General features: G+C 48.3%; 1 protein-coding gene across 1 annotated transcript in view; it reads left to right on the top strand.

The window, feature by feature from the left end:
• ADAM19 (ADAM metallopeptidase domain 19) overlaps window positions 1–25489 on the top strand; it is a 78835-nt gene that overhangs the window by 4642 nt on the left and 48704 nt on the right. The window contains exon 3 of the mRNA XM_028528426.2: window positions 2735–2805. Coding sequence (XP_028384227.1) covers window positions 2735–2805 — 71 coding nt within the window. The remainder of the gene's footprint in view (window positions 1–2734; window positions 2806–25489) is intronic.

The following is a 25489-nucleotide window of genomic DNA, read 5'->3' as shown; positions in this document are numbered from 1 at the left end:
GGCAAGTGGCGGGGGGGGGGGGGGGGGGGGGCGGGGAGAAGAAGGTGTGTCCACTCAAGCCTCTTATTCTCATTTACATAATTAATTCATCAAACATCAATTGAACACTCACTCTATAGTAAATACAGTCCTGGGTCTTCACAGGGATGCCATACAAAGGACAGATTTCCAATACCCTATGGAGCTGAAGATCTGTTTCATGCAGCCCTAAAGTGAAAAGAATTTTAACCTTCTGGGGTGTAAATACAAAATAGTGGCTTAGCTCCTTGGGAGAGGCAAAGTCTCCCATTCCTAGCACAGGGTGGAGTCGCTAGAGAAAAGCTGAGTGAAGCTGGCCTGGGAGGCTGCACAGGTCCTTGCAATGCTGTTTCATTGCTTTGGATGCAACGTCCCCCTAGAAACAAGGACCATCATATTTAAAAAAATAGCAGTGCCTGAGCTTGTTCTCATGTTACAGTTTGTGTCTCTTTGAGGAGAGGTGACGGTGCTTTGATTTGTGTCAGCTTTCCTTTTTTGTGTGGGCTGTCCCATGGCCACCTACCTCTTGGATGCGAGAATGGCTACCGCTCAGTTGCCACGCTCAGTTGCCACGTGCTTTTTCTCAAATGACCGCTGGGGACGGTGTCCCTGAAGCCCAATGCGGTTGCGCAGGGCCCTTGTTCCTGCACTCCCCAGCGCAAAGTGGCAGAGGACCAGCAACCAGAAGAGGCGTTGGCAGAGCTGAAGCAGGGCATCCGAAACAGAGAAGTGAAGCCCTTAGTGAAAGTTATTGGGCAAACATCCACCTAACTTCCTCTCCCCATGGTTTTGAAATGTTCTTAAGAGAGAAGTCAATGAGACAAATTAGCAAAATAAAAGAAGCCGAGGACAGGGTTGCTCAAGCATCCTGGATCAGAAAGTTCAGATCTCCTCAGAGCCCAGAAAGTGCTCAGGGGTGCCCAGGACCCCACTGGGAGGTGGGGTTTGAGGCAAGTCAGAGGAAGAGGTGTGGGTGGAAGACGCAGGCCCCCAGCCGGAGGGGATGACAGAGCAGATGACCGGCTCTCTCAGACACGCCAAAGCTAAGTTTTCAGTTCCGCACTCAGGGGCAGAGACTCCACCAAGAGCTTTTGTGGATTGAAAGAGACCTCAAGGGTTTATCCGTTCCTGGCTGTCAAGTTGGAGAGCACATGTTTAAAATACCCCAGAGAACAGATGCTGTTTGAAACAGGTTTAAATATGTAAATCAATAATTTCTTCCTTCAAAAGTTGTTTAACCGCTGGAAGTTGAATCGTTGAAGCATGGAGATTTTCTTAGACTTCGATTTTTAATTTCTTTGAAATTTCCCACAATAATAAAGTAAAAAGAAATAAGAGGCCTCTTCCTTAAGCAATTATAAAAACATGGAAAGTTGCACAAAAAATAAAATTAACCAGGTATGTATGGTAACTATGGAGGTAACTATGGTAACTGGTCGGTTTAGGGTGTTTTTTTTTCTCTCTGCTTTTTCCTTTTTACAGAAATATTTAAATAAAACATGCCATGTGTATACTTTGAGTTTTCGTGCTTCATAATTATCATTGATACTTTCTTGATGATTTAGAAATTATTTAAAGTCTTGGTTTTTAATGACTGTCTAGTGTTTTGTCATGTGAACGGGCCATCATTTACTTGCCCATTCTCCTATTTTGGACATTTAGGTTTTATTTCATTATTTAGGGTTGTAAGTAATAAACATGTTTGTGTAAATAAAGCTTTGCCCCATCTTCCATTTGTTCCTTTCAGACATAAAAACTCTTTTCAGACACTTAGAAACTCTTAGTCTGTACTGGCAAATTATTTTCCAGTGAATTGGTGGTGTCAACTGAAAATCTCCCTGTTAGGGTATGAGAGTGCCCATTGTACAGTGTGCTTCATTGCACTGTGAGCATGGTGTGTGTTTTTTAAAGGTATTTTTGAAAAAAATTGGAGGGGGGAATTAGTAGTGATGTTGAGCATGTTTTTCTTGCTTATTGGTCATTTGTATGATATCTTAAATAACCTGTGCTGGATGTATAGCAACTTTGGGCATCAGCAAATTTTCTCTTGTATGTAAAATGTGTGTTCCTTTGGTTTAAAAAAAACCTGAGCTGGAAGTGTTCCTAGTTGTCTCCTCTGAGATGATGGTGGGGCGGGTATGCAAACTGGGAGCCAAAACAAAATAATATAAAATAAGAACCCACTATGAAAGACTTGCCCTGGTATTTTAGATAATAGCCACCATGGATTGAGGCTTCCTGTATGCCAGATAAATTCTTCGTAGTCACTATGTCACATAATCCTACCAGAGCCCCATATTAGCTCTGTGTTATAAACGAGGAAACTAAGCTGTAGGGAGGTCTAGTAACATGCCCAAGTTCACAGCACGGCAGTGTCAAACAGTCAGCCCTGGACGCCAGACCTGATCCCACGCAAAATTTGCTGTTGAAGATCGTGTTTTCCAGCATTTGCCTTCACCAGACCTGCGTGCAAGCACTCACACCACATCTCAGCTGGGAGTTTCTTTCCTTTGTCTTTCAAGGAGAAGGCAGATGGGGGAGGGCAATTTGTCCTTCTGGGACTGAAGCTATTTTATGTTTGGGCTGCAAATGCAATTGACCCTTTCTCTCTCACTTCCTGTGATCGATGTCAGAGCGCTGTGCTAGATCCTGTGTCTGGTTCTGGGAGCGTCCGTCCTGCATTTCGGACCTGACATTCTTTTGTTGTTGCTTTCAGCATCCACTCAAAGCTGAGCTCAGGGTAATGGCTGAGGGGCGAGAGCTGATCCTGGACCTGGAGAAGAATGAGTAAGTGGACTCCTCCTTTGTCTAAAATGAAACAATTCACTTCCGTGTCACCGCCGGACGCAGGTGCCACTGTTTTGTAAGGAAGCTGTCCGTGAAGTGACCCAGGCTCTCTCTCTCAATCCTTGGTTTCTTTGTGGGGAGTCTCTCGCCGAGACATCGTTTCCACAACCTCTGGACTCACTGTGAAATTGCCGGACTGTTTAACAAGCTGTATTTCCAGGGCTTCCTGGAGTTCGTGTGCGTGTGAGTGTGCACATGCGTGAAGGAGGGATGGACTCGAGGACTCCAGGAGTTGTCTTACCAGCTGCAGCTCAGGGCATGGCAGGAAGCGAAGGGGATTAGAGGCAAACAGCAGAGAGGAGAGAGGCTAGGCGGAGTGTTCTGGGATTTGAGCCTCCAACCCTGGCTGCTCCATCTGTTTTGGTTCAGCTCAATCTGAGATCCTGCCAATAAGGGCACGGTCAGCAGTCTCCTGGCTTCGTCGGGCTGCAGCGTCCACCTTTCTAACCTCATTCATCTTGGGTGGCGGCCGGAGTCAGAAACATTTCCACACTAGTTTGCCATCGTGCACAGTTACATCTTGATTCATGTTATTGGGCAGGTGAATAGATAATGCATGGCCGTGTCTGTTGCCTGCTCTTGAGTCACTCCCAATCTGCTCGGCCCCTGGGGAGCTCTCCCTCCTTGGCCCGGAGACCCTGAAGGCCTTTGGTATTTCCCCACTTGGGCTCCGCTACACAGACCTTGCAGATGAGGCTGCAGGGCTCGGACAACTGCCCATCTCCTCTTGGCAGCCTCCCTGGAAGCAGATGAGTAATCAGATGCCTTACTGCCAAGAAAGGGATGGCTGGGGACCTTCCCATATCCAGAAGGGTGGGAATGGCTAATGAACTGGGGTGGAACGGGAGAATATAAATTATTCCCGATTTGGGCTTCTGGACCCTTGCAAAGAAGGGTGAGTGGAGTCAAAAGGGTGAGCGGCACCAGAAGTGTCGCAGAAGTGTGTGACTTCAGCACATGCACTGCAGCACGTGCAGTCATGGGGCTTCATCCATGTCTTCCTTCCGCCTCCAGAAAGATGGGCATCTCAATTATTTTAGCTACTTTTCTTTTCGAGCGTCAACCCAGCCCAAGAATGTGTTCTTTCTGTCTCATTTCCCTGGAGCAGACCTGGCTGCTTCTGTCCCCAGAGGGTGCAGGCTCTGCATGCCTGGGATTTCTCCTCGCCCAGTCATCCTTTTGTCCTGCAGGGAACGGCCCTTCGAGGGTCTGTTCCTGATCATCTCTCTCGGGGGTCGGCTTTAGTTTCTCATGGCCCCTGCCCTCCAGCTCTAATCTAAATGTTCCCCGTTGTCACTTAATCTAATCCGCCCTATTCTGCCCCCAAATGGAGCATTTGACCCTTCAGCTTCCTCTGGGCAGTCCAAGTGGTAGGGTTGCTGTCATGCGCAAATCCTTGGGAGTTGGGCCGGCCCCGTAGGGATCCCAGCACTCACCCCTCCCTCCTGCTTTGGAGCCTTTGCAAGAAAAGGTCACTGGAAGTTATAGTGGGAAGACACTTGAAAAAACACTGAGAGCAACGGTCTTACATGTGGATACAGAAACTGCAACTCAGAGGGGCAGGCACTTGTCCAAGGCCACAGAGCAGGTAGATGTGGGAGGGGAGACCAGGGTCATCTGTGTCCTTGGCGTGGGTCTGGGTTCGAGGAGAGCCTGCGGATGTGGTTCTGCTGTGTGCTGCTCTGAGCCGCTCTCTGGCTTCCCAGTGAGCGGCGGGGGACTGGATGTGGTTCCCTGCCTCCTTGAATTGGCAAGAGGCAGGAGACTTAACAAAAATGGAAACAGCACAGTCAAGCACTATGACCTCATCAGGTATCCCTAGGGGACAGCTTCCTGCTATTTTCGTCTAAACTGGGCTTTTTGTTTTCGAACATGTGTTAGCGAGCGGAACTCCAACTGCACACGACTTCCTAGTGTGTTTACTTCCCAAACCCTTCTCATTCATGGTGTGTGTGTGAGGCCGGATGCAAAACAGCTTAGGGGGTGGGGATGATGGTTTTCTGATTTTTAAAAACCCTCTGTTAAGGTTTTTATAATCCTGTGATTTTTGAGGGGAAACTGGGCCTTGTGCTAAGTGACTCCTCTGGCTCTGGTTTCTAAGCTCCTTGATTGGTTCATTTATACTTATTTTTTAATTTTTTTTTATTTAGGTAGAGGGAAAGGGAGGGAGAAAGAGAGGGAGAGGAACATGGATATGTGAGAGATACATCTATTGGCTGTGTCTTGCCCGCCCCCAAATGGGGGCTTGGCCCACAATGCAGGCATGTGCCCTGACCGGGAATCAAGCCGGCAACCTTTTGGTTCGCAGGCCAGCACTCAGTCCACTGAGCCGTACCAGCCAGGGTGGGTCACTCATTTTTTTCATCTCCTATGCGGCCAGAGCACTCCGGGCACTAGTTGACACTAGTGCAGGGAAGATAGTTGTGAATGAGCAGCTCTGCCCTTATGGAGCTTTTATTCTACTGGCAGGAACAGCAAACAAACAAGTGAATGTGTACCTATGTCAGCTGACAAGTGCTATGGAAACAAAGAAATAAAAGGGCTCATCAGAGCAGGGGTGGGGAGGGGGGTGTGCTTAGGAATGGTGGTCCAAGAAGGCCTCAGTGGCGAATTGATACTTGAGTCAAGATCTGAAGGTGACAACCTGAGCCATGGGGGTGGCTAGGAGATGTCAGTTCCGAGGAGACAGCACAGCAAGCTAGAAGGCCCTAATAGATGATGGAGGTTTCCATTCCCTTTCCCAACCCCTGAACATTTCTCTGTTCATTGGATTGTCGGGTCGCCCCCAGGAGCGGTAGGCAAGAGCTTCTGAAACTGTGAGGGGAGAGAGAGGGCGTTTCTAATTTCTTTTTCATCATGTGGAGGTGTCTGGCCTTCTCCCATCAAATCAAAGCCCGAGTGCTAACGCATGGTCCAAAATAGCAGTGAGCAAGCCTTTGACGGAATTCACACATGGAGAGATCGCCAAGAACGGTGAAGATGGAAGAGCCGGGGTGGGGGGTGGGCCAGGAGAGGGGCCGTCAGCTCAGGCAGCAGGAACCCCAAGGCCCCTTGTTCAACAGCATGGCAGCTGGCAGCCTTTTTCTGCCGTGAAGCAACTCAGAACCAGCCGATGACATTCCCATGGGAGACACGCTCTCCTGAGTGCACACGTGTCCTGGGGATAATTTGCATATGGCTTTCATGTCAGATGGTCCTGGGTTCAGATCCCAGCACTCCCACTTTCCAGCTGGGTATCCTCTTTAAGCCTCAGTTTCCCTCTCTGGGATGTAATGATCGTTGCACTCTGTAGAGTCACGGGGAGGAGGAGATGGGATGGGTGGTGTGTGTAAAGGACCCGGCAGAGTGCCTGGCTTGGATTCTATACTCGGTAAATGGCAGCTGCTATTATTTCTCACTCGCGGTTTTTTTTGTAATTGCAAAAGCAATACATGCTGATTGGAAAACTTGTAGCAATACCAAAGTGTAATAAGTAAAAGAATGCAAGTCTCCCACCCACAAGAAGAATCCACTGTTGACAGTTTGGTGGGCATACCCTGGACCTTTCTATGCTTGTGAGAACATGCACGTCAATACTCAGACACATCACACAGACACACACACAAAGGCGGCGGCTATTTCTGCTGGGAAGGGAGGAAAAGGAATGAGATTCTACTCTACCTATTGTTCCACACTTGTTTTCTTGGACTCAGCCATATATCATGAAGGCAGTACACTGCTCTGATAAAGTATGTATTACATTGTGTTATATTTATTCACACGTATACACATAATTTGCAAATGTCGGTGCATAGCTGTTGTTACGAGAACCTTACTTGAGGTGGGGGCTGTGTGGTACAGTGGAAAGAGTACTGAGCTCAGAGACAGACATGCAGGATTGACCCAGAAGCCATTAAGCCGTCCTGGGCCTCAACCTTGTCATCTGTAAAATGGGGGTTTTGTCCCAGTTGGGCTCTAAGAGCTCCTCCTGCACCTCCTATTTAAAAGATACTATGCAAGTGGAAGGATAGAAAAGAAGCATGGAGTCTGCTCCCCACTTGTGGAGACATTCCTGGAAGTGAGGGGCACTGGGATAAAGGCAAATGGCCTCCAAAACCATGGGCCTTGAAGTTGCGGATGAATTGCCAGCTCAGGACCCAGCATTTAGGCAACACAAACACGAGAAAGGAAATTACAGAGAAGAGATTACTGTGCTATTTTTGCAACCCACAGTTTTGAGGCATCCCTCCATAATGTTACTTCTCCGTGTAATTTGCCCCATGCTCTGAGGACTGCCTCATCAGCCCAGAGACCGTACTGGACACACACAAAAAATCAAACCTCATTTGCTGAGATGAAATGGAACCTTCCCGAGCTATAGGCATCTGGGGAGATGCACCCCTCCAGGGAGATGTAGGCCTTGTCTCTCTTCCTTCTCCTTTTGTCCCCATCATGCCCTTCTTCCTAAGAGGAGGACATGCTGAACTGTTGAACCAGATTGCGGGGTGCTCGCTGAGCTGCATTATTAGATGGCAGGATCACTGCATTGCAAGGTCACCTTCAAAAGCCAATGAACAGCTCACCTAGTGGGCATTGTGCCCAGAGGACCTTTGGCCATATGCTTCTCTCTGCTTGTCACTTGAGCACATTCTGGAACTTTTATCTCTTCACTGTACTGCCCTTCCTGCACCTAATGATGATAAGGTTGGGGTTTTGGCTCGGAAAAGGGACGAATGTCCTTTGGTCTCACCCCATTCGTTGTGCTTCAGCCCTGGCTAATGACAGACCCTGTTTGCACACGTCTAGTTAATAAGAATGGATATTTATTTTGTGTGTGTGTGTGTGTCGACCCTCAGACCTCATAAGGAACAGCAATCGTCAAAGCAGAATTGGGGCATTTAGAGGTTTGCTGGTCCTAGTACTCACCATTACTTTGGAATCAAATCTCTCTTCCTATCTCTGACTTCTTATCGGCCCCACAGAGATACCACAGGGAAGGAGACTGCTTTTGTTGGCTTGGAAATCAGGCTACAACCTGGAACATGAAGCCATTTGTGCTAATGGAGCCATTTAGCTTCATAATTTTCTCCCCCCCTGCCCCCCCCAACCGTATTTAGTTGTATAACAAGGGAAGGGGAGAACTAGCGGGCAGGAGAGGAATTTCTCAGCACTAGACAGGATGGATTCGTTATCACCTCTTACTACTGCTCTGCTCTTCAAAGGAGGCCTGGTAGATATATGTAGCTGACCCCCAGCAAAACCCTGCTTACTGCCCGGGCCTGGAGCTCTCCCTCGCCCACACCCCCCTCCCCCGTTTCCTCTGGGGTGCTCGTGTTAACGTCTTATCTGGGACTAGGACAAAGGACAACTCTCTTGGTCTCTCTCTTGATTTGTTGTTGGCAAAATTCAACGTCCTGGATCTAAGAGAAGCTTAAGAAAGGCTTAAGACGATATCCCGATGCTTTTGGGAAACCACGCTTCGCCGAGTTGCATTTAAATGAGTCGCACACATATGGCTTACATTTCACTTGAAATACACATGGCTTAAGAAATTAGAGGATATCATTCTTTAACCAAGTACTTGGCAGATCTCAAGTATTCAAAATGTTTTTCCAAACTCGGCGTGCAGCTGGGCTCCCCGTCCCCTGCAGCTGAGAGTGTCTAACCCAAGGAGACTGGTGCCGAGAAAGCAGTGGGATGGGTGGGTGGGGACACCAGCATTTGATGAGAGCTGCCTGCGAGTGCTGGAAATGTTTTCAAACATTTTTTTTTAAGTATCAGCAACCGGATTGACCCTGCCGCCTTGACTCTGAGGCAGCGAATGCATTCAATGAATTTCAATTCCAAGCGCTGTGCTTGGTCGGCACTTTGCCCCAGAGAGACCCCATGGTCTCATTGGAGATGCCATTTCCAATGGTGGCTTTGTAGGCAGAGATTGATTTCATTTCCAATTCTCGTGATGGCCAGAACCCCTGGAGTCATAGGCCCAGTGGACTGCCGGCCAGTCTTGTGCAAGCCAAATTCTTTACCCTACCCCTGCATAAGCAGGGTCCCCATTATTTCTAAGTCATTGGAAACACGATATTGCTGTCTGAGGGTCCTTGGCATAGACTCAGTCTCAGTATTAGGAGTGGTGATCTGCAGGGAGGCAGCTATACAGTTGCTGGAGGAGAGAGTCAAGGAGCATCGGAATGGAAACAACCTAGGTGTGTCGATTCTGAAGGCGATGAGCACAGAAACCCAGCACACCATAATCCCGAGAGCGAAACAGGCTTGGGCTTTGGTGCCAGAGAGACCCTGGTGGAATTCTGCCACTGCCACTTCCTGGTTAGGTGGCCTTCAGCAAGTCACTTGCCTTCTGAGTTCATGAAATGACTCCTTACTGAGCTTTACTAGGAGCCGGTCACTGTGCCAGGGCACTTCATGCGCCGTCCTGTTTCATCCTCAGGGCAGCCTTTTGGAGGAGGCACTATCGTTGCTCACCTTTTATAAATGAGGAGACTTAAGTGTGAGGAATTCGCATAATTTATCCTAAATGTCTGGCAGAGCCAAGACTCAAACTCAGGTCTGCCTGCCTTTTATAACATTCTACCACCCACATAGGACATGGACATTAAGCCCTTCATTGCACGGTGGGGTAGGCTGGAAAATGCCTCCCTTCCCCACCATCCCAGCGTACCTGCATTCTAACCCCTGGAGTGTGAGGCTCTGCTACTTTGTATGGCAAAGAAGAGGCTTTCAGTGTCGCAGGTTCGATTCCCAGTCAGGGCACATGCCTGGGTTGCAGGCCACGGCCCCCAGCAACTGCACATTGATATTTCTCTCTCTCTCTCCCTTCCTCCTTTCCCTCTCTAAAAAATAAATAAATAAAATCTTTTTAAAAAATTAAAAAATATTTTTAAAAAGAAGAGGCTTTCTTTGTAAGGGTGACTAAATTAAGGATCTTGAGAAGGGGAGATTGTCCTGGATTGTCCGAGTGGCCTCTGCACGCAGCTGCAAGTGTGTTTGCAAGAGGAAGGCAGAGGGAGGTTTGCTCGTAGCTGGAAGAAAGCAGTGTACCTCGGAGGGAGAGATGCAGTGATAAAGCTATAAGCCAAGGAGTGCAGGGAGTCACCGGAGGCTGGAGGAGGCAAGGAGTGGACTCAACCACAAGGAGATTTCGGCTCAGTAATACTGATTTCATCCTTCCGGTCTCCAGAACTGGGAGAGAATAACTTAACCGTTGTTTTAAACCACCAAGCGTGTGTGGATTTGTTACACAGCAGCCACAGGAAACAAATACATGGGCATGTGAGGTTTAGAGATAATGTACACGTATTCCAATGTGCTTGGTACAGTGCCTGGCACATCACAAGCAGCTGTTCAGTACATGCCAACATTCGTTAATGCAAAGTCAAGAACAGATGTTTTCTGAAGTGTCTTGGTGATGCAAAGCTTGCATGTGACTGCAAATACGGAAGTAGCGCGAGAAAAACATACTGACAAATACAGTAGTGTGTGTGTGGTCAGCATTTACCAGCATTTCCCAAGTTCTCGGTCGTGTACTCGGATGCTCAGTCTGCCTTTGCATTCTGGCTGAGGAATGTGGGTCAGACATGAATAATGGTGCCAACAGTCGTGATAATAGCTACAGCGAAGGTGACGCCTCTACAGCAGGCTCTGCTCTGCAGTCTCTACGTGGTTCATCTGACTGAATCTTCACAGCAACTCTGTGGAGTGTCGGTGCCTACATTAGCCCTATTTGGCAGATGGGGACCCTGAGATGTGGAGCCATGTGACTAGTTCAAGGTCACCTGGGTGGGAAGGGCAGAACCAGGCTCTTTGCCATGACCTTGTATTGCCCCTCGGATGCCCCATCCTTGCTCAGTATGCCTTTCTTCCGTGAGCACTAGCATCATTTCTCCATGATTCTGCCCTCCCTCTTTTCCTTACTTCTCCCTTCCCGGGGCCCTGGTTAGAGTCTGGATTTCAGTGTCCTGTAGTGGTATATAGTCCAGGCAGGCTGGATTCAGGGCCTGGTGCCTTGTGGCCGCTGGAGATATGTGCTCTGGCAAGTCTCTTCGCCTTTGCATGTCTCAGTTTCCTCATCCGCCTGGTGGGGCTAATGACAGTGGCCACTCCGTCGGATGTCGTGTGGATTTGATAACGTAATGCTCTTAAAGGACTTATACCATGCCTAGTGGGGAGCCCAGTGAATAGTCACTATTATTTGTGTTTTGTGGGGTTGGAAAAACAGTTAACAATGAAGTAAGAGGGAATTCCCCTGGGTTGGTTTCCAAATGTAATTAAGAGGACTTGACCTTAAAACCCATTGCCCCTGGGAGGAAGCTCACTTCTGCTCTGCAGCCAGTGCCCAGTTTGACCTCACTGTATCTCGAGAAGACAGCATCGCAGGCTTCTCCGGTCAGCCAAACTGTATCTCTTCTCTGTGCCTGCGGAATCAGTGCCTGGTCCCTCCCTCGGCAAGTCCCTGAACTGTCCGATAAGGAGGTCAGGACTCGTCCACCGGTTCCGGCTCTCTCTCCTTCCAGGGACCCGCAGCCAGGGCTGCCTGTGTAGCCAGGAAGGATGTCCACGGCTTTCTTTTGTCCCCAGCTTGTTTCTCCTGGCGGCCCTTCAGCAGGAGTGCAGGGTAAAATGAATGGGAGGAAGCTGTCAGCTGCCCTCCCGGCCTGAGCTGGACCCTTGTCAGAGTGCGGGGAAGCTGTGCCCTTGGAGGAAGTGTGGAGTCGGTTCTGGAGTTTGAGGATTCCTTTACCATCAGGCTGTTTACCTTAATGCAGTCAGTGACAGCGGGCATCCAGCGAGAGAGCATTTACCACGCACATCCTGTTTCACACAGATTTTTAAAAACCATCTATATATTTACCCGAATAGGGTCATACAGTATCCTCAGTTTTATAACCTGGTTTTCTTTTTTCACTTGGAAAAACAGCACGGGCAATCCCAAATCGTAAAAAAAAAAAATCGACATGAGAACTTTGGGGGATGTTTGAAAACTGTGATAATAACATTCTAGAAAAAAATTACACAGGTAATGGATTTTGAAAATCAATTAGCTCCTACTTCATATACTATTCTGCAATTGTCTTTTTCATTACTTGTGTTCAAATATCTTTTTATATAACACTTACAGGCCTCTTTTATTCTTTTTAATGGTAACATAGAATGCTGTTGACTGGATGGACCCAAATGTATGCATTTCCCTTCAATAGACGGTTAGGCTTCCGAGTTCTGGCTCTTACAAGGAATGCTGCAGCGGTGAGCGTCCTCATGTTTGCAAGTATTTCTGCAGGGTTGGTATCTGGACGTAGAGTTGCAAGGTCAAATGGCATAGATATTTTAAATTTTGACAGATTGCACCTCCTACACCACAGCTTCCTCCCCAAAGGCGGTACTATTTTTACATACAGCAGAGAATACGAGAATATTATAGATGCATTTCCATGTAAATTTACTGGTTCATTTTAATGGCCGTATGGCATTGCATTGTAAGTGTACATTTTAACATTTCTTAGGATGAAAAATTACCAAATGCACATGGAAGGAGAGAGAATAATGTAATGGGTTCCCGTATACAAATCATCCAGATTCAGCAATGATCAAGATGCTGTGATTAATGTAATCATCCCACACTCAGGGGCATTCAAGCTGTTCCCTCTTTTTTCCCCTTCATTTTTACAAACCGTGCTGGGGTGAGCACCCTGGTATTCTTGGAAGGGACTTCCGGGCGATCACCCCCTAGGTTTAATCACTGTGTCAAAGGGAATTTGCGTGGAACACAGAGGTAGAGACAGGCACGGTGCCTTGGGCTTCTGTCTAAGTCACCTCTTGTCGCCCTTGTTTGGATAACTCGTTTTCACACACTCTTGTCAGTGGCTGATTGTGGAGCTTGGGAAGACTCTTTAAATCCAAGCTCCCCTGCCTTTGAAAAAAAAACAGCTTTGTTGAGATATACAAAGTGTACAATTCAGTATTTTTTAGTGTCTTCACAGAGTTGTGCAGCCCCCCCATATTCTGATTTTTTTGAACACTTTTGTCCAAAGAAGCCATCAGCAGTGTTACGGGTTCAGTGTGTCCCCTCAAAATTCTTACGTCGCCGTCCTAACCACTAGTACCTCAGAGCGACCTTATTTGGAAATGGAGTCATTGTGGATATAATTCCTGAAGATGAGCTCATACAGGAGAAGGGCAGCCCCTAATTCAGTATCCCTGGTGTTCTTATAAAAAGGGGAATTTAGACATAGGCGTGCACACGGCACGGAGCTGTGCCGCCACAAGCCAGGAGAGGGGCCCAGAACAGCACCTTCCCTAGCAGCCTCCGGGGACAGCACGGCCCTGCCGGCAGCTTGATCTTAGACGTCTAGCCTCCAGGACTGGGCGATAATAAATTTGTTTTGTTTTGTTCTTTTAAAAATTTTATTTATTTATTTTTGGAGAGAGGAGAGGGGAGGGAGAAAGAGAAGGAGAGAAACATCAATGTGTGGTTGCCTCTCACGTGCCCCCTACTGGGGACCTGGCCCACAACTCAGGCATGTGCCCTGACTGGGAGTCAAACTGGGCACCTGCCCCACCCCACCTCACCCCAGTTCACATGCCAGCACTCAATCATTCACTGAGCCACACCAGCCAGGGCATAAATTTGTTTTTTAAACCAGTCAGCTTGTGGTGGTTTGTTAAGGCAGCCCCCCACAAACTAATATAAGCAGTCACTCCCCATTCTCCCCCACCCGCTTCAGCCCTAAGGCAAACACTAATCTCCTTTTTGTCTGTATAGCTTTGCCTATTCTGGCCTTTTCACATAAAAGGACTAAACAATATGTGGTCTTTTGTGACTGGCTTCATTCACGTAGTGTAATGTTTGTGAGTTTTCTCCACGCTGGACAGCGTGTATCAGTACTTTAGTCCTTCCGTTGTTCTTGTTCCGTTGTATGGATTTCCCACATTTTGCTTATCCATCCACCCACTGATGGACCTCCTGCCTTTTCAGCCACAGCCAGCTGGTCTTCATTCTGCAAGGTGGAGTTCAGCAAATGTTGGCTGAGTACCTGTGTGCGGAGCCCTGTGCTAGGTGCCGTGGGGCGTAGGAGCACACACACTATCCTTGCCCTCTGGCAGTTTACTTTCTGAGAGAGAGAGAAGACGGGAACAGCACAATCCAAGGCAGATCTCAGTTTTCCATAATAGAGTTGGAAGTGCAGTGCTCCGGAGGCAGGAAGGAAGAGAGGATTTCTGACTGGGGGGTGGGGAAATCTTCCCTGGAGGGTGTCCTGGAGCTCTGTCTTGCGGGAACATGGAGGCAAGGCTTTGGATGAGGGAGGGAGGGAAAGGAAGTGAGTAGAAGGATGAAAAGGAATTCAGACTGAAAAATTAACGTATAAATATTTGGTCTGGGTCAAGGGGAGTCAAAACTGTAGTGCTAATAATCTCTTAGGAATTCAGTATTCCAACCAGCCAAATCATTTTAATTCCAAGGAGTGGTATGTGGGGAACGGGGAAGGGGTTTATTTTTCTTCCACAGCTGGGCTACCCCAGGACTTGAGTGGGTTAGAGCTCAGTTTTTTATTCTCCTGTTTTTGACTTTGAGTTAGGTTCTCTCTTGCCTAAGGTAAAACCACACAACCACCGTGTGGTCAGGATAGGTGTGGTACTTCTAGGTGAGCTACATGAGGTGCCCTTGCAAGCTGCACTGTTTATTTTCTGCGTCTTGGATGAGAAGAAGCTCTTCCCCCGCCCCTCCCCATTGATGGGAAATTTATTCTAAAAGCCAGATGGACGGAGCCAAGTGGACGGAGGTGTGCCTGGTGGTGGAGCTGTGGACTGCTAGGGCCTGAGCACAGGCAGATGTGGCTTCTTCACAATGTAGGGAGGTGGGGAGTCTCCAGAGAAGCAGGTCATGGGGGCGGGGGTGGATGGATGTATGGTCATACATCTGGGTGTGGGAGATGCACTGGAAGTCTTACCTTCCAGATCTCCGTTTTCTCCCTAGCTTCAAGGATGTGCCTCGGTTCTCATTCCAGACTCTCCAGAAGCTGGAGGATGTTTTCTGCTCTCCAGTCTTTGTGCTGAGGCGGTAGAGCATGACTCTCCTGGGAGAAATGTATGGGAGGAGGAGGAGGAGGCTGACACTGGGCCTGTGGACTGGTTTTGCCCTGAGTCATGGCATGTACATGTACCCGGGAAATATTCTGATCCAAAGAAGGAAAGCTTACTTGTTCTCTACTTAGAACTCATTGACATACACAGACCTTTGGCTGACCCCTCACATACTAAATGAGTTGGCTTTGGGCACCTTGGGGATGGTCTTCCTCTGGGGCAGTTACTGGCTCAAGGAATCCCTGGCCTTACTGATGAGAGTCTCTGGTGTGTTGGGCTTGAGCTCCACACCCCTCATTGGGAATTCTTAACCAATTGTCCTTCTTTTCTTTTCTTCTTTCATCTGACAAATACTGTGAGTGCTGACCATGTGGCAGGCATTGAGCAAGGTCCTAGGTTTTCCTGGGAGAGCAGTGACAAGCGAGACACAGTCTCTGCCGTCCTGGGGCTTACAGCCCAGTGGAGGAGACAGAGAACCGAGTCATTGTGGACACGCTGTGATGGAGGAAGTTGTGCCGGGGGAGCTTGGGGAAGGGGAACTTAAGTAAGCAGCAACACAGTGGAGTAGTAAGATGGGATCAGTGTGTGTCGGGGTGGGGGGAGGTCAGCAGAGGCTTGTAGGAAGAAGTGAAGTGACTAAGAAGAAGGGCTGTGGTAAGGGGCATGGCTTATACAAGGGGAGGCCGGCTCCGAGCATCAGGAGCAAAAGCTCAAAGGCAAGAGTAATATTTGAAGATGGAAAGAAGTTCTTTACCATTAGAGCAGAGAGCAAGAGAGAGGAAAGAAATGGTCAGGGAAGAGGTTGGCATGGTAGGCAGGGGTGAATCCTGCAAGGGCCTCGTAGACTCTTTCAAGGGTTTAGGCATTTATCTTGAGGACAATGAGAAGTTGATGAAGAATATTCTAAAAGCCAGATAGCAACAGTACCCAAAATGCATTTGAGCAGGACTACTTCTGAAGTGTAGGGAATGGATTGGAAGTGCAAGACCAGCAATAGTAATTAGACCCATTCAAGAGCTTTATTATAACCTGAGCGAGGAATTGCAGTGACGGAATTTAGGGCAGAAGTAGCTGATATGTAGAGAAGGGGATGGATGCCAAAGGTATTTTTATGGTGGAGTCATGGAGATTGGGTATGGGTCAAATATGGGCTGAGGGCGAGGGTGGATTCGAGAACCAACGAGGGGAGGGGTTCCTGCTGAAGGAAGTCATAAGCGGAGCCAGTCCCTGGGTTTGCCCTCAGCTCGTGGCGGGACCTCGGACAAGCCACTTCTTGCTCAGATCTTTAGTCTTCTCATTAGATGAAGGTAGGAATCCCCAGTCACCAACTTGGCAGGCTCGCGGTGGGGAGCCCAGGATGAAATCTGTGTCAGTAGTAGCCTCTGGTATTCTTTCCATGACCCCCAAAGGAAGGTCTGGGTTTACCCTGGTCAGCTCTGCACGTGTGCTCCCCGACAGAGTCGTTCCACCTTATCTACAATTCTAAGCACTTGATCTTCTTGGGAAGTGGTTAGACCTCTGCCCGTTCTAGCAGTGGAGGCCACGCTGGAGGCCTCTCTGAGGGTTCTGAAACCAGCTTCTGTTGAAAACAATGGTAGCATTGAATGGGTGTACTGGGCCAGGCTTTCCTCCGCTGGTTGAAGGAGAAATGGGGTCTTTATGCCTTCTGTACTCGTGGCTCTTTTCCAGTCCCTTCCACAGCTCCCATGTGGCCCCCTGCCCCCTTTTCCTCCTCCTTTTTCCCCTGAGGTTATGGGTTTGCAGAAAGCTGGCAGCCTCCACATTTTCTTCTCTCGTATCAGTCTCCCTGGAGAGAGGTCCAGATGGGCCAAGGGGCTATAATGGCTGCATTATATCAGGCGTGGCTTCTTTTTCAAAGCCCCCCTCCCTCTCTGGGGAAGGGAAGCGCAAGTCCCAGAAAGGGGTCCCTTTGGAGGGAGACTGGAGCGTTAGGGAAAGAGGTGACTGGCGAAGATGTCAGGCTCCTCATATTCTAGAAGTTCTTTATCTCTTGACTTCTTTTTTTAATTTATTTTTCAATGACAGTTTACATTCAGTATTGTTTTCATTAGTTTCAAGTGTATAGCATAGTGGTTAGATAGTCATATACTTTATAAAGTGTTTCCCCCAATATGTTCGGTACCCACCTACACCATGCATAGTTAGTACACTATGGTTGACTGTATTCCCTGAGCTGTACTTGACATCCCCGTGACCATGTTGTAGCTACCAGTTTGTACCTCTCCGTCCCTACATGTCTCTCCCCCAGGCCCCCACACTTCCTCCCCTCTGACAATCGTCAGTCTGTTCTCTGATCTCTTGGCTTGTTGACGTTAGATTTGTGGTTTGGATAAGAAGGTGAGGATTAAACTGGCTCTCAGTTGTGGGGTGATAGAAATGTGGCTGCGGAAAAGGAGACCCACGAAGTCGGAGGAGCATCCTGGGGACCTGAGCTGTCGGCTGCCTTTCTCCTCTGCCCTGTGCACATGCACGCACGTGCACACGCACGCACATGCGCACACACGCTGCCGTTCCCTAGCTCTGCGGGCAGCTCATTAGGGGAATTTGGAAGCTGGTTTGCAACAATTCTAGGAAGGAAGGAAGATGGGCTATGAAATAGCGACTTGGCTTCTGAGAACCAGACAGTGAAGCCTACCTTCTGTGTGGCCTGTCAGTGTTTGCAAAGGACTTTCACAGAAGACCTTGTAGGGGAGGAAAAAAAATAATTTTCCCTGTCTAAGTTCTCTGCTGGGAACCCTGTAACAAGAGACAGATTAGCAAGAGAAAAACAAACAGAAGTTAACGCATCTACACGGGAGATACCCAGGGGAAAAGGAACAACTCAGAGTTCAGGCTTCTATAGCGTCTGCAACAGAGACAAATACATTTGTAGAGAAATGACAGGACAAAGGAAAGAACTCTTAGGTCTCTAAAGGGGGTAAGCTGTAGGTAAATGTATGGCAAATAAACATTAGTTCGTCAAGTCTGCTGTGCAAATTCCTCTGCTGCTTTCTCCAAGCTGATAGGGTGTAAAGTTGCCTCTGGTGATTAATTTCTGTCCTTGGTAGAGAGGGGAGGAGGGAGGCCTTTGAAAATGCATGTCCTGCTGAAAAGAAATTGTAGTATCCGCCTTCACCTCAAAATAATCTTATGCCAAAGTGGTATACTTGGGGACGCATATTCGGCCACCCTTCAGTGTCCTCTGATCTTCACGGTGGGAGATTCGGGTGCCCGGTGGAAGGCAGGAAAACCATGCTCCCTTCACATGGTGCTTGCCACAGGCCTTAATATCTGTGGAGTCCTTGCGTGGGCTTGCAGATGCAGACCCCGAGGCTGAGAAGCAGTGCTTGCAGCTCGGCCAAAGACCCGGGGCGCACACGTGGGGAATTCAAGCCAGGGGGACCTTGGTCTTCCTGGTGCCATGTGCCCCACAGTCTGTACAGCATTATGCTGCCTAATAAGTAATTATTGATGAGCTTTCATGAACATCTTTCCTCTCTGCCCTCCGGGAGTGTCTGGATGGCCTGACTCTTGGATTATTTATTGCTGACACTTAGTTTACTTTAGTTTATTTAGACTGATGGGTTTAGAGGCAAAATCTGACTTTGTGATGTTGGATATGTTGCTTTTGCTCATTTTCAAGCCTGCCCCCCCCTCCCCCCCAGAAAAAAACCTTCATAGAAAGGATACGGGGCAACACACAGAAGGAGGGAAAAGGAGAAGGGCAGACTGGGGCTCGGGAAGGACAGGGTCCAGGATTTCATAGGCAGTATCTTCAGGTGCCACCACCAGGGTGACTCAGCTCCAGCCATTTTCACCGGGTGTCACCCATCTTGAAATGCAACTGCATAACACCAGATTGTCCTGGCTTGTCATGACTAACTTGGGGTGCTCCCAGTCAGCATGTAGCGAAAGGGGAACATTTCTCTAAATGCAGATCAGGGCACTGTTATCCCAAGAAGGGGGCAGGGAGGCTGGAGGCGGGGACAACAGGTATTCATGACGAATTAGCAGGGTTTTCCGAGTCCTGACCCTCCTGACTCATGCTTCAGCTGTGACTTGTGCTTTAGGTTGCAAAGAAACATTGGGCAAGATTTATCGAAGTTTCTGGGACATGGAATCAGAGCCTAAAAGGCGCCAAGCGCCCACACATAGGGCAAGTTGCTTTTTGTTCATTTGCCGTTTTTCATGGGACGGTCTACCCATTCCCTTTTTGCTTTCTTTCTTTTCTTTTTTTTTTTTTTATTCTCTTTTACTACTCAAAAAAGCTTCACTTTTGCATTTAGCTTTCTGACTCTGGGCTCGCGTCTTTGATACTTCCACGACGATTTTCCGCTCTTTGGTGACGAAAGCACGCCGGGCCCTGTCGCAGGCACACTGGGTGCACGCGGGTCCACCGTGGCCCCCGCAGACAGGTCTCTTCGGTTTAGACCACCTCCTCAGGACTTCAGGTCTCACAGCACGGGCTCCACCAAGTCAGCCTGGGCACATGCCACGCACAGATTTTGGAGTTTTCCCAACTTTCTTGGTGTGGAGGCAAACAATTCTGTTACCAGGGGCTCGGGGCAGCCTCGTTTTATCAGAGCCGCGTTGTAGGACAGCCTCCGCAGTCTGTCAAACGCTGGACCACTGCGACTGCCTAAAGACACTGTCCCCAGAAGAGCTCCCTTCTAAGCATCTTCTCAACAATGCTGTGATCTTAGAGGTTCATTTTCTTTACTTCCTCTGTGTCTTAAGCACAAAGTTGATCTCTATAATGTGGCCAGTTACCTCTTGCATTGGCTCGTCCCTGCAGGTTAATCTGATAAGCAAGATTGTGGTTGTTTGTCAAAAACTGGTTGCTAGGAGGCTACTGTTGAGCTATGTTTTACTTCTTTATCTTTCTTAGAAATAGTGTAACTAGTACCTCATTTTTCTTAACTGTTCTTATCCATTCCCAGTAAACACCCACACTGGGCCATGGAGGACACTGCAAGACAAATCTGTAAACTCCACTTGGGTGAGCCCTTTGTAGGGCCCTGCAGGTCCCTGCCAGTTAAGCTCCCTGGTGATCCCAAGAAGCTGACCCTGTTTGCTTGGAGAGCTTGCTCATCTTTGTGGAGGCATGAAGAGGATTAAACAAAGACCCCACAGACCTAAGGAATAAATAGTGTTTATCTAAACATCCTTTGGTATTCCACATATGAGCAAAACACAGGACCAGGAGCTGGTCCCAGGATACCAGGTCTTGCGGGGACTGGGAGAAGATGTAATGGGAAGTGGTTGGTGAAAAGGAGTGCTGATTTGGTGCATTGTTTGGACTTAATAGAAGGTTAAACACACACACTCGAACTCCTTTGGCTTCGGGCCAGGCTTGCGGGCAGCGCCATCTTGTTCTTGGTGCTGCTTCTGGAACTCGCCCTCCAGCTCATGGGAGCCCTGGAGGCAGGGGCGATCCCTGCTCTCTACAGTCCCCCCTTCCGTGTCCGTTCTGTCCCTTCAGAAAGGAATGCCTCTGCCTTGGGCCCCTGGACGTGTCAGTCCCTTATTTGGCAGCGGGGCCGAGCCTCTGGTGTGTTGGTGTGCTTCCATTCCTTTGGAGTCAGACATGGAATGAGCCCTGGTTGGGAAATCTTGGTTCTGAAACGGCTCGGGCCATCTCACCTTTTCTTTCTTCGTCTTTGAAGACAAAGCAGCACTTACTGTAGTTGTTATTCCTACCGTCCCAAATATGGGCAAGCTTCGTCCATTGACTAGCAGAGCACTCTGCTTTTCCCGGTCCTTCCCAGGGCTTGCCTGTGCTGGGCCTCACCTTTCTCGTTTGATAGGGAGACAGGCAGACTGGCTCGTGACTTGCGTAGTATCACCTAGCTAGTTAAAAAATAGTGTTAAAATTTCCAAACATACCCAAAAAGAAGAGAAATTAGATTATGAGCCCTCAAAAACGTATTATCCCTGTTTTAACAATTATCAAGATTTCCGAGCTACCTCTGGAGAAGATGACACCCCTGGTGTTTGTAACGCGCAAATGCTTTATACTGTACAAGGAGTTCTTCTACATTTGTTCGTCTTAATTTAAACAAGTATTCTTAATTAGTCAGTCTTCTAACATTTTACAAAAGCCCTACGAAGTAGTTTCGCTCATTTTCCCCATTTTATAGAGGAGAAAGCTGAGGCACAGAGAGGTTAACTCACTTGTCCAAACTTACAGAACTAATAAGCGTCAGGGCCAGTGTTTGAATGTATTTTCTCATTGGATCCTCTTGACAGCGGTGCGAGACGGAATTCATTTACTCCGTTCACTTGCAGTCCAGGAAATGGGCACTCGAGTGAAACACTTGTCATACAAATGCTCTTGTCAGCTTCCTCCACTGACAAATGGGGGAGCCAGTAGGATGATAAAACTGGTTTAAAAATTGGAAAAAGGGGCCCTGGCAGGTGTGGCTCAGTGGACAGAGTCCTGGCCTGTGAACCAAAGGGTCGCCTTCCATTCCCAGTCATGGCACATGCCTGGGTTGTGGACCAGGTTCCTGGTGGGGTGTGCACAAGAGGCAACCACACACTGATGTTTCTCTCCCTCTCTTTCTCCCTCCTTCCCCCTCTCTCTAAAAGTAAATAATAAAATCTTTTTAAAAAAAATTGGAAAAAGGGAATTTTGAGATAGATTCCTCAGTTAGATCTACAACTTGTTAATTAATATCCTAGGGGCAGCCCTGGCTGGCGTAGCTCAGTGGATTGAGCGCGGGCTGGGAAGCAAAGTGTCCCAGGTTCGATTCCCAGCCAGGGTATATTCCTGGGTTGCAGGCCATAACCCCCAGCAACCGCACATTGATGTTTCTCTCTCTCTCTCTCTCTCTCTCTCTCATCTCTATCTCCCTCCCATCCCTCTCTAAAATGAAAATGAATAAATAAAATCTTAAAAAACAAAAAACAAAAAAAATATCCCAGGGGCAGGAAAGCCCTGCATAATCTCGGGAATTATCTCTTGCTGGATGGAAATCAGTTGCATCTCTCTTCTATCTTATTAGGTTTTCACAAATTACATTCTAGTTTTACAAGGTTTTGCAAGAGCTGCCCTACTTAATTGTAAAGAGCCTTTTCCAAAGAACTGTCCCTGACCGGAACAGTGCCCTTGTATGACATTGAAAGAGACCTGAGCAACTGTTGACTCATTTCCAGGGTTTGAAAGGACAGTTATCTAGAGAGTGGTTGTGGCTGGTGCTCAAAACAAAGCTTTCTGAGCTGTAGGCTTTCCCTCTGTCTTGTGGTGGTATCCTTTTTAGGTGTCGGGAGGCTAGAAATGGGGGAAAGAATTTAAAATGTTAAAACCGATCCAGTGGAGCAGGAGAATTGTCAGAGCCAGAGCCTGAAAAAAGTTACCACCTGGAAAAACGATGAAAATTCCACATGTTCTGAGTCCTTCTCTAGAGAATATGATTCTCAGTGGGTCTGGGGGAGGGCCTGGGATTATGTATTTTTTCACAGCGTTTCCGGCTGTGGTGCAGTTACTGGGCCAAGTCCCATGATGATGGCATTGAGAGTATGAGCTAGACCTGAAAGAGGCTCATGTCATCACCAACACAGGCAGGCAGGGCGAAGATCCTCCGGGGAAAATAAGAGGAACCGGCAAGATGGCACTACCAAGTATTACCAGCACCTAAGTGCCCGGATGCCCTTGAAAGAGCGAGATGGACCAAAAGCTGAGGGAAGGAGGTGTCGATAGAAATAGCCCCTGGAGTGAGCAGAGTGATGCTTGCTTCTGCTGAGCATGTCTGCACAGATGGGCTTATCAGGCAGAAGCAGCAGGAAGAAGGGTTGATCTCAGAGATGTTTTGCAACTTTGCCTTGGGTTGCAGCCTAGAGAAGCGCATCAGATTTATCTGACAGTGAAGAGTCCCTTAAAGGGATGGTGCTGGGTTGGAAGGCTTCAAGCCCAAGGAAAGGTGGGTCAGGGCCGGTCGGACTGCAGTGTGCCTTGGGGTCTGGTTGCGTGTACACACAGGATCCAGGCTGTCACAGGCGATTTGATTGTCCTTCCCTGGAGAGCAACCTTACGTTTTAGGTCTGGTATTCGGGGGCTTATTTTCCCAGGTGGGACTCAGAAGATACAGGTTTTGCCCAAGGACTTTGGGGTCTAGGCACCCTGGGTTTCGCCCAAGCGGGCATTCCAATGCTGGCTGCTATGACAGTGGCATTGGGATGGGATATGGACACAGCCTGCCTGTGAACTTGAGGGCCTGGAGGGAGGGGCAGGAGGGTAGAAGAAACCACTTTTCCATCAAAGCCAGAAAAAGGAGGGGGCGGGGTGGGAAATCTTGGATAGTCCTTCCCTCTGCCTGGACACACATCACTCACAAGTCATTTCCTGAAAATCCTAACACACTCCAGTGGTGAGAGACGGCTTCCTGCCGATCTGCTGAGCCAGCGCCTTGTCAGGGAGGAGATGAGAACAAGATGTGGTCAGGGAAGGGGCGGGTGGGCCGAGCTGGGCTGCCCAGTGGCCCCTGTCGGGAGACAGCCGTGTCTTTGGTCCTGAGAGCAATGCCAGGGCACCACACAGGCATCACGGATGGGCTCAGCTTGGGACAGTGGGGGAGCGTTGGAAAGCAGTGTTTCGTCTATCAGTAAAATTGCACAGATGGCGGTGATGAAACATGACCCTTCCTTTTGTTCAAGAAGGAAGGACCTTCCTGGCCAACATCTGCAATCTCATTTGGGGAAAGAGTTGTCATTAAAAAAAAAAAACACAACAAAAACAACAAACCCAATTAGCCAAACAAACAAAAAAAACTAGCCCTGAAGTTCTCACATGTCCATCCTCTTTTGCTGCCCCGTGCTTTGCTTATTGTTACCTATTGCTCGTCTCTGTACATAGTCACATCGAAGAGCTCCATCTTCCTTCTGTGACAGCACAGATGTACGCAAGGCTGCCATCATCACCGCCAACTTGTGGTTTGGACAACTGGGTCCTGGCGGTGCTTTAGTTTTATGCTTCCACCTTCTAAGAAAGATGAAACAGAAAACTGCCTGAAAAGTGTGGTCGGGACCAACAGACCTGACGCCGTGCCCGGAGGACTGGGACAGCCACACGTCCAAGTTCCCAGTGTCCTTCGTCACAATACGAGGCAAGGATTAGTACCTTCCTCAGAGACATGTTGTGAAGGTGAAATAATTTAACACCTAAATACATGTGAACTATTTTGAATGCAACATTTCTGGGCTTCTGAGGCTGCCAATGATCCAGGATGTGGTGGAGGCAGGAAGGTGGTGGGGGCTTTGATATTTCTGAACTTTACCTGCCTTAAAAATATGTTGAAATCTCGTGGTCTAGGGTGGTAGTTCTGGTTGGAATCACTCAGTTATCACAGTAGGTGGTTAGTTAGGCACCAACCCCTGAGTTTCTGCCTCCTTCAGTATATCTGGGGTGCAGCCCCACAACCTGCATTTTCAACTAGTTCCTGCATGATGCTGATGCCGATGCTGCTGGTTCTAAAAGGACAGTTATGGAGAAGAAGAGGCAGATGGTTCCTTGTAGATTCAGAAGACAGAGCACAGGCCAGTGGGTGCCAGTTACAGAGAGGCAGTTTTTGGTTCAGTGTAAGAACTTGATTTAACTATTAGGTATGGTCAAATATGAGGTGACAGGAGTTCCCTGTCACTGGGTATGTCCAGGGCTGAACGGCCATGTGGCAGGTTCCTCTACAAGATACAGAAGTTCATTCACTAATTTATTAATCCACTTATTCACCAAATAAACATGTCCTGGCTGCTGGGTACAGGCTGGAAACTGGGGAGAAGCTTGGATAAGGCAGCCATGCCTACTGCTCTTAGGGAACGCATAGTCTAGTGCGTTTGGCTCTGATTTCCCGGAGTCCCTTTTAATGCTGAGGCACTAAGAGTCCCATGGTGACGGGGGCCGATCCTCAGAATAAGGACCTGCAGAAAGATGCTTACCTTTCTGAGCATGAGTGGCTGAGGGCTGACAAGAACGTGGACACCTGTGAGGTTCCGTCTGGGTGGCTTTCTTGGGAGCATCTTAATGTCACTGGATGAATGGTATCTCCCCCTGAGACGGAGAAGAGTTGGAGAAGGTATTTATCAGGAGTGCATTTTCTGTGGGAAAATTTATATCCATTGGCACCCGGGTGGACCATTAAACTCTGAAGCCCTGCCTAGCTGCCCATTATGTGGTCTGTGAAATCAGACCCAGGAAGCGGGGCTGCAGGAATGAGCTCATTGCTTTTCCACCATTCCCAAGAGATACACTGGAGAGGTCCCGGCTGTGGAGATTTAGAAGGAAATAGGTAAATTCCATCTGTTGTGCCGGGTGTTAAGCCCTTTTTATGCATTTTTGTCATTTTACTTTTACGAGAGTCCTATCAGGTAAGGATATTGAAAAAACATTCAGAGGGACAAAGTAACTTACTCATGGCCATAGAAACAGTCAATGTCAGAGCTGGCATGGAACCTCGTCTCTCGGACTCCAGACTCAAAGCTCCCAGCATGCTGTACAACTACTTATTTGTACTTATTCCTTTGTGTATCCGTTTCTTCATTCAGTAATTAGTTA

The sequence above is a fragment of the Phyllostomus discolor genome, chromosome 13 (genome assembly GCF_004126475.2).
Source record: "Phyllostomus discolor isolate MPI-MPIP mPhyDis1 chromosome 13, mPhyDis1.pri.v3, whole genome shotgun sequence".
NCBI lineage: Eukaryota > Metazoa > Chordata > Mammalia > Chiroptera > Phyllostomidae > Phyllostomus > Phyllostomus discolor.
This window is presented reverse-complemented; position numbering and strand designations above follow the sequence as displayed.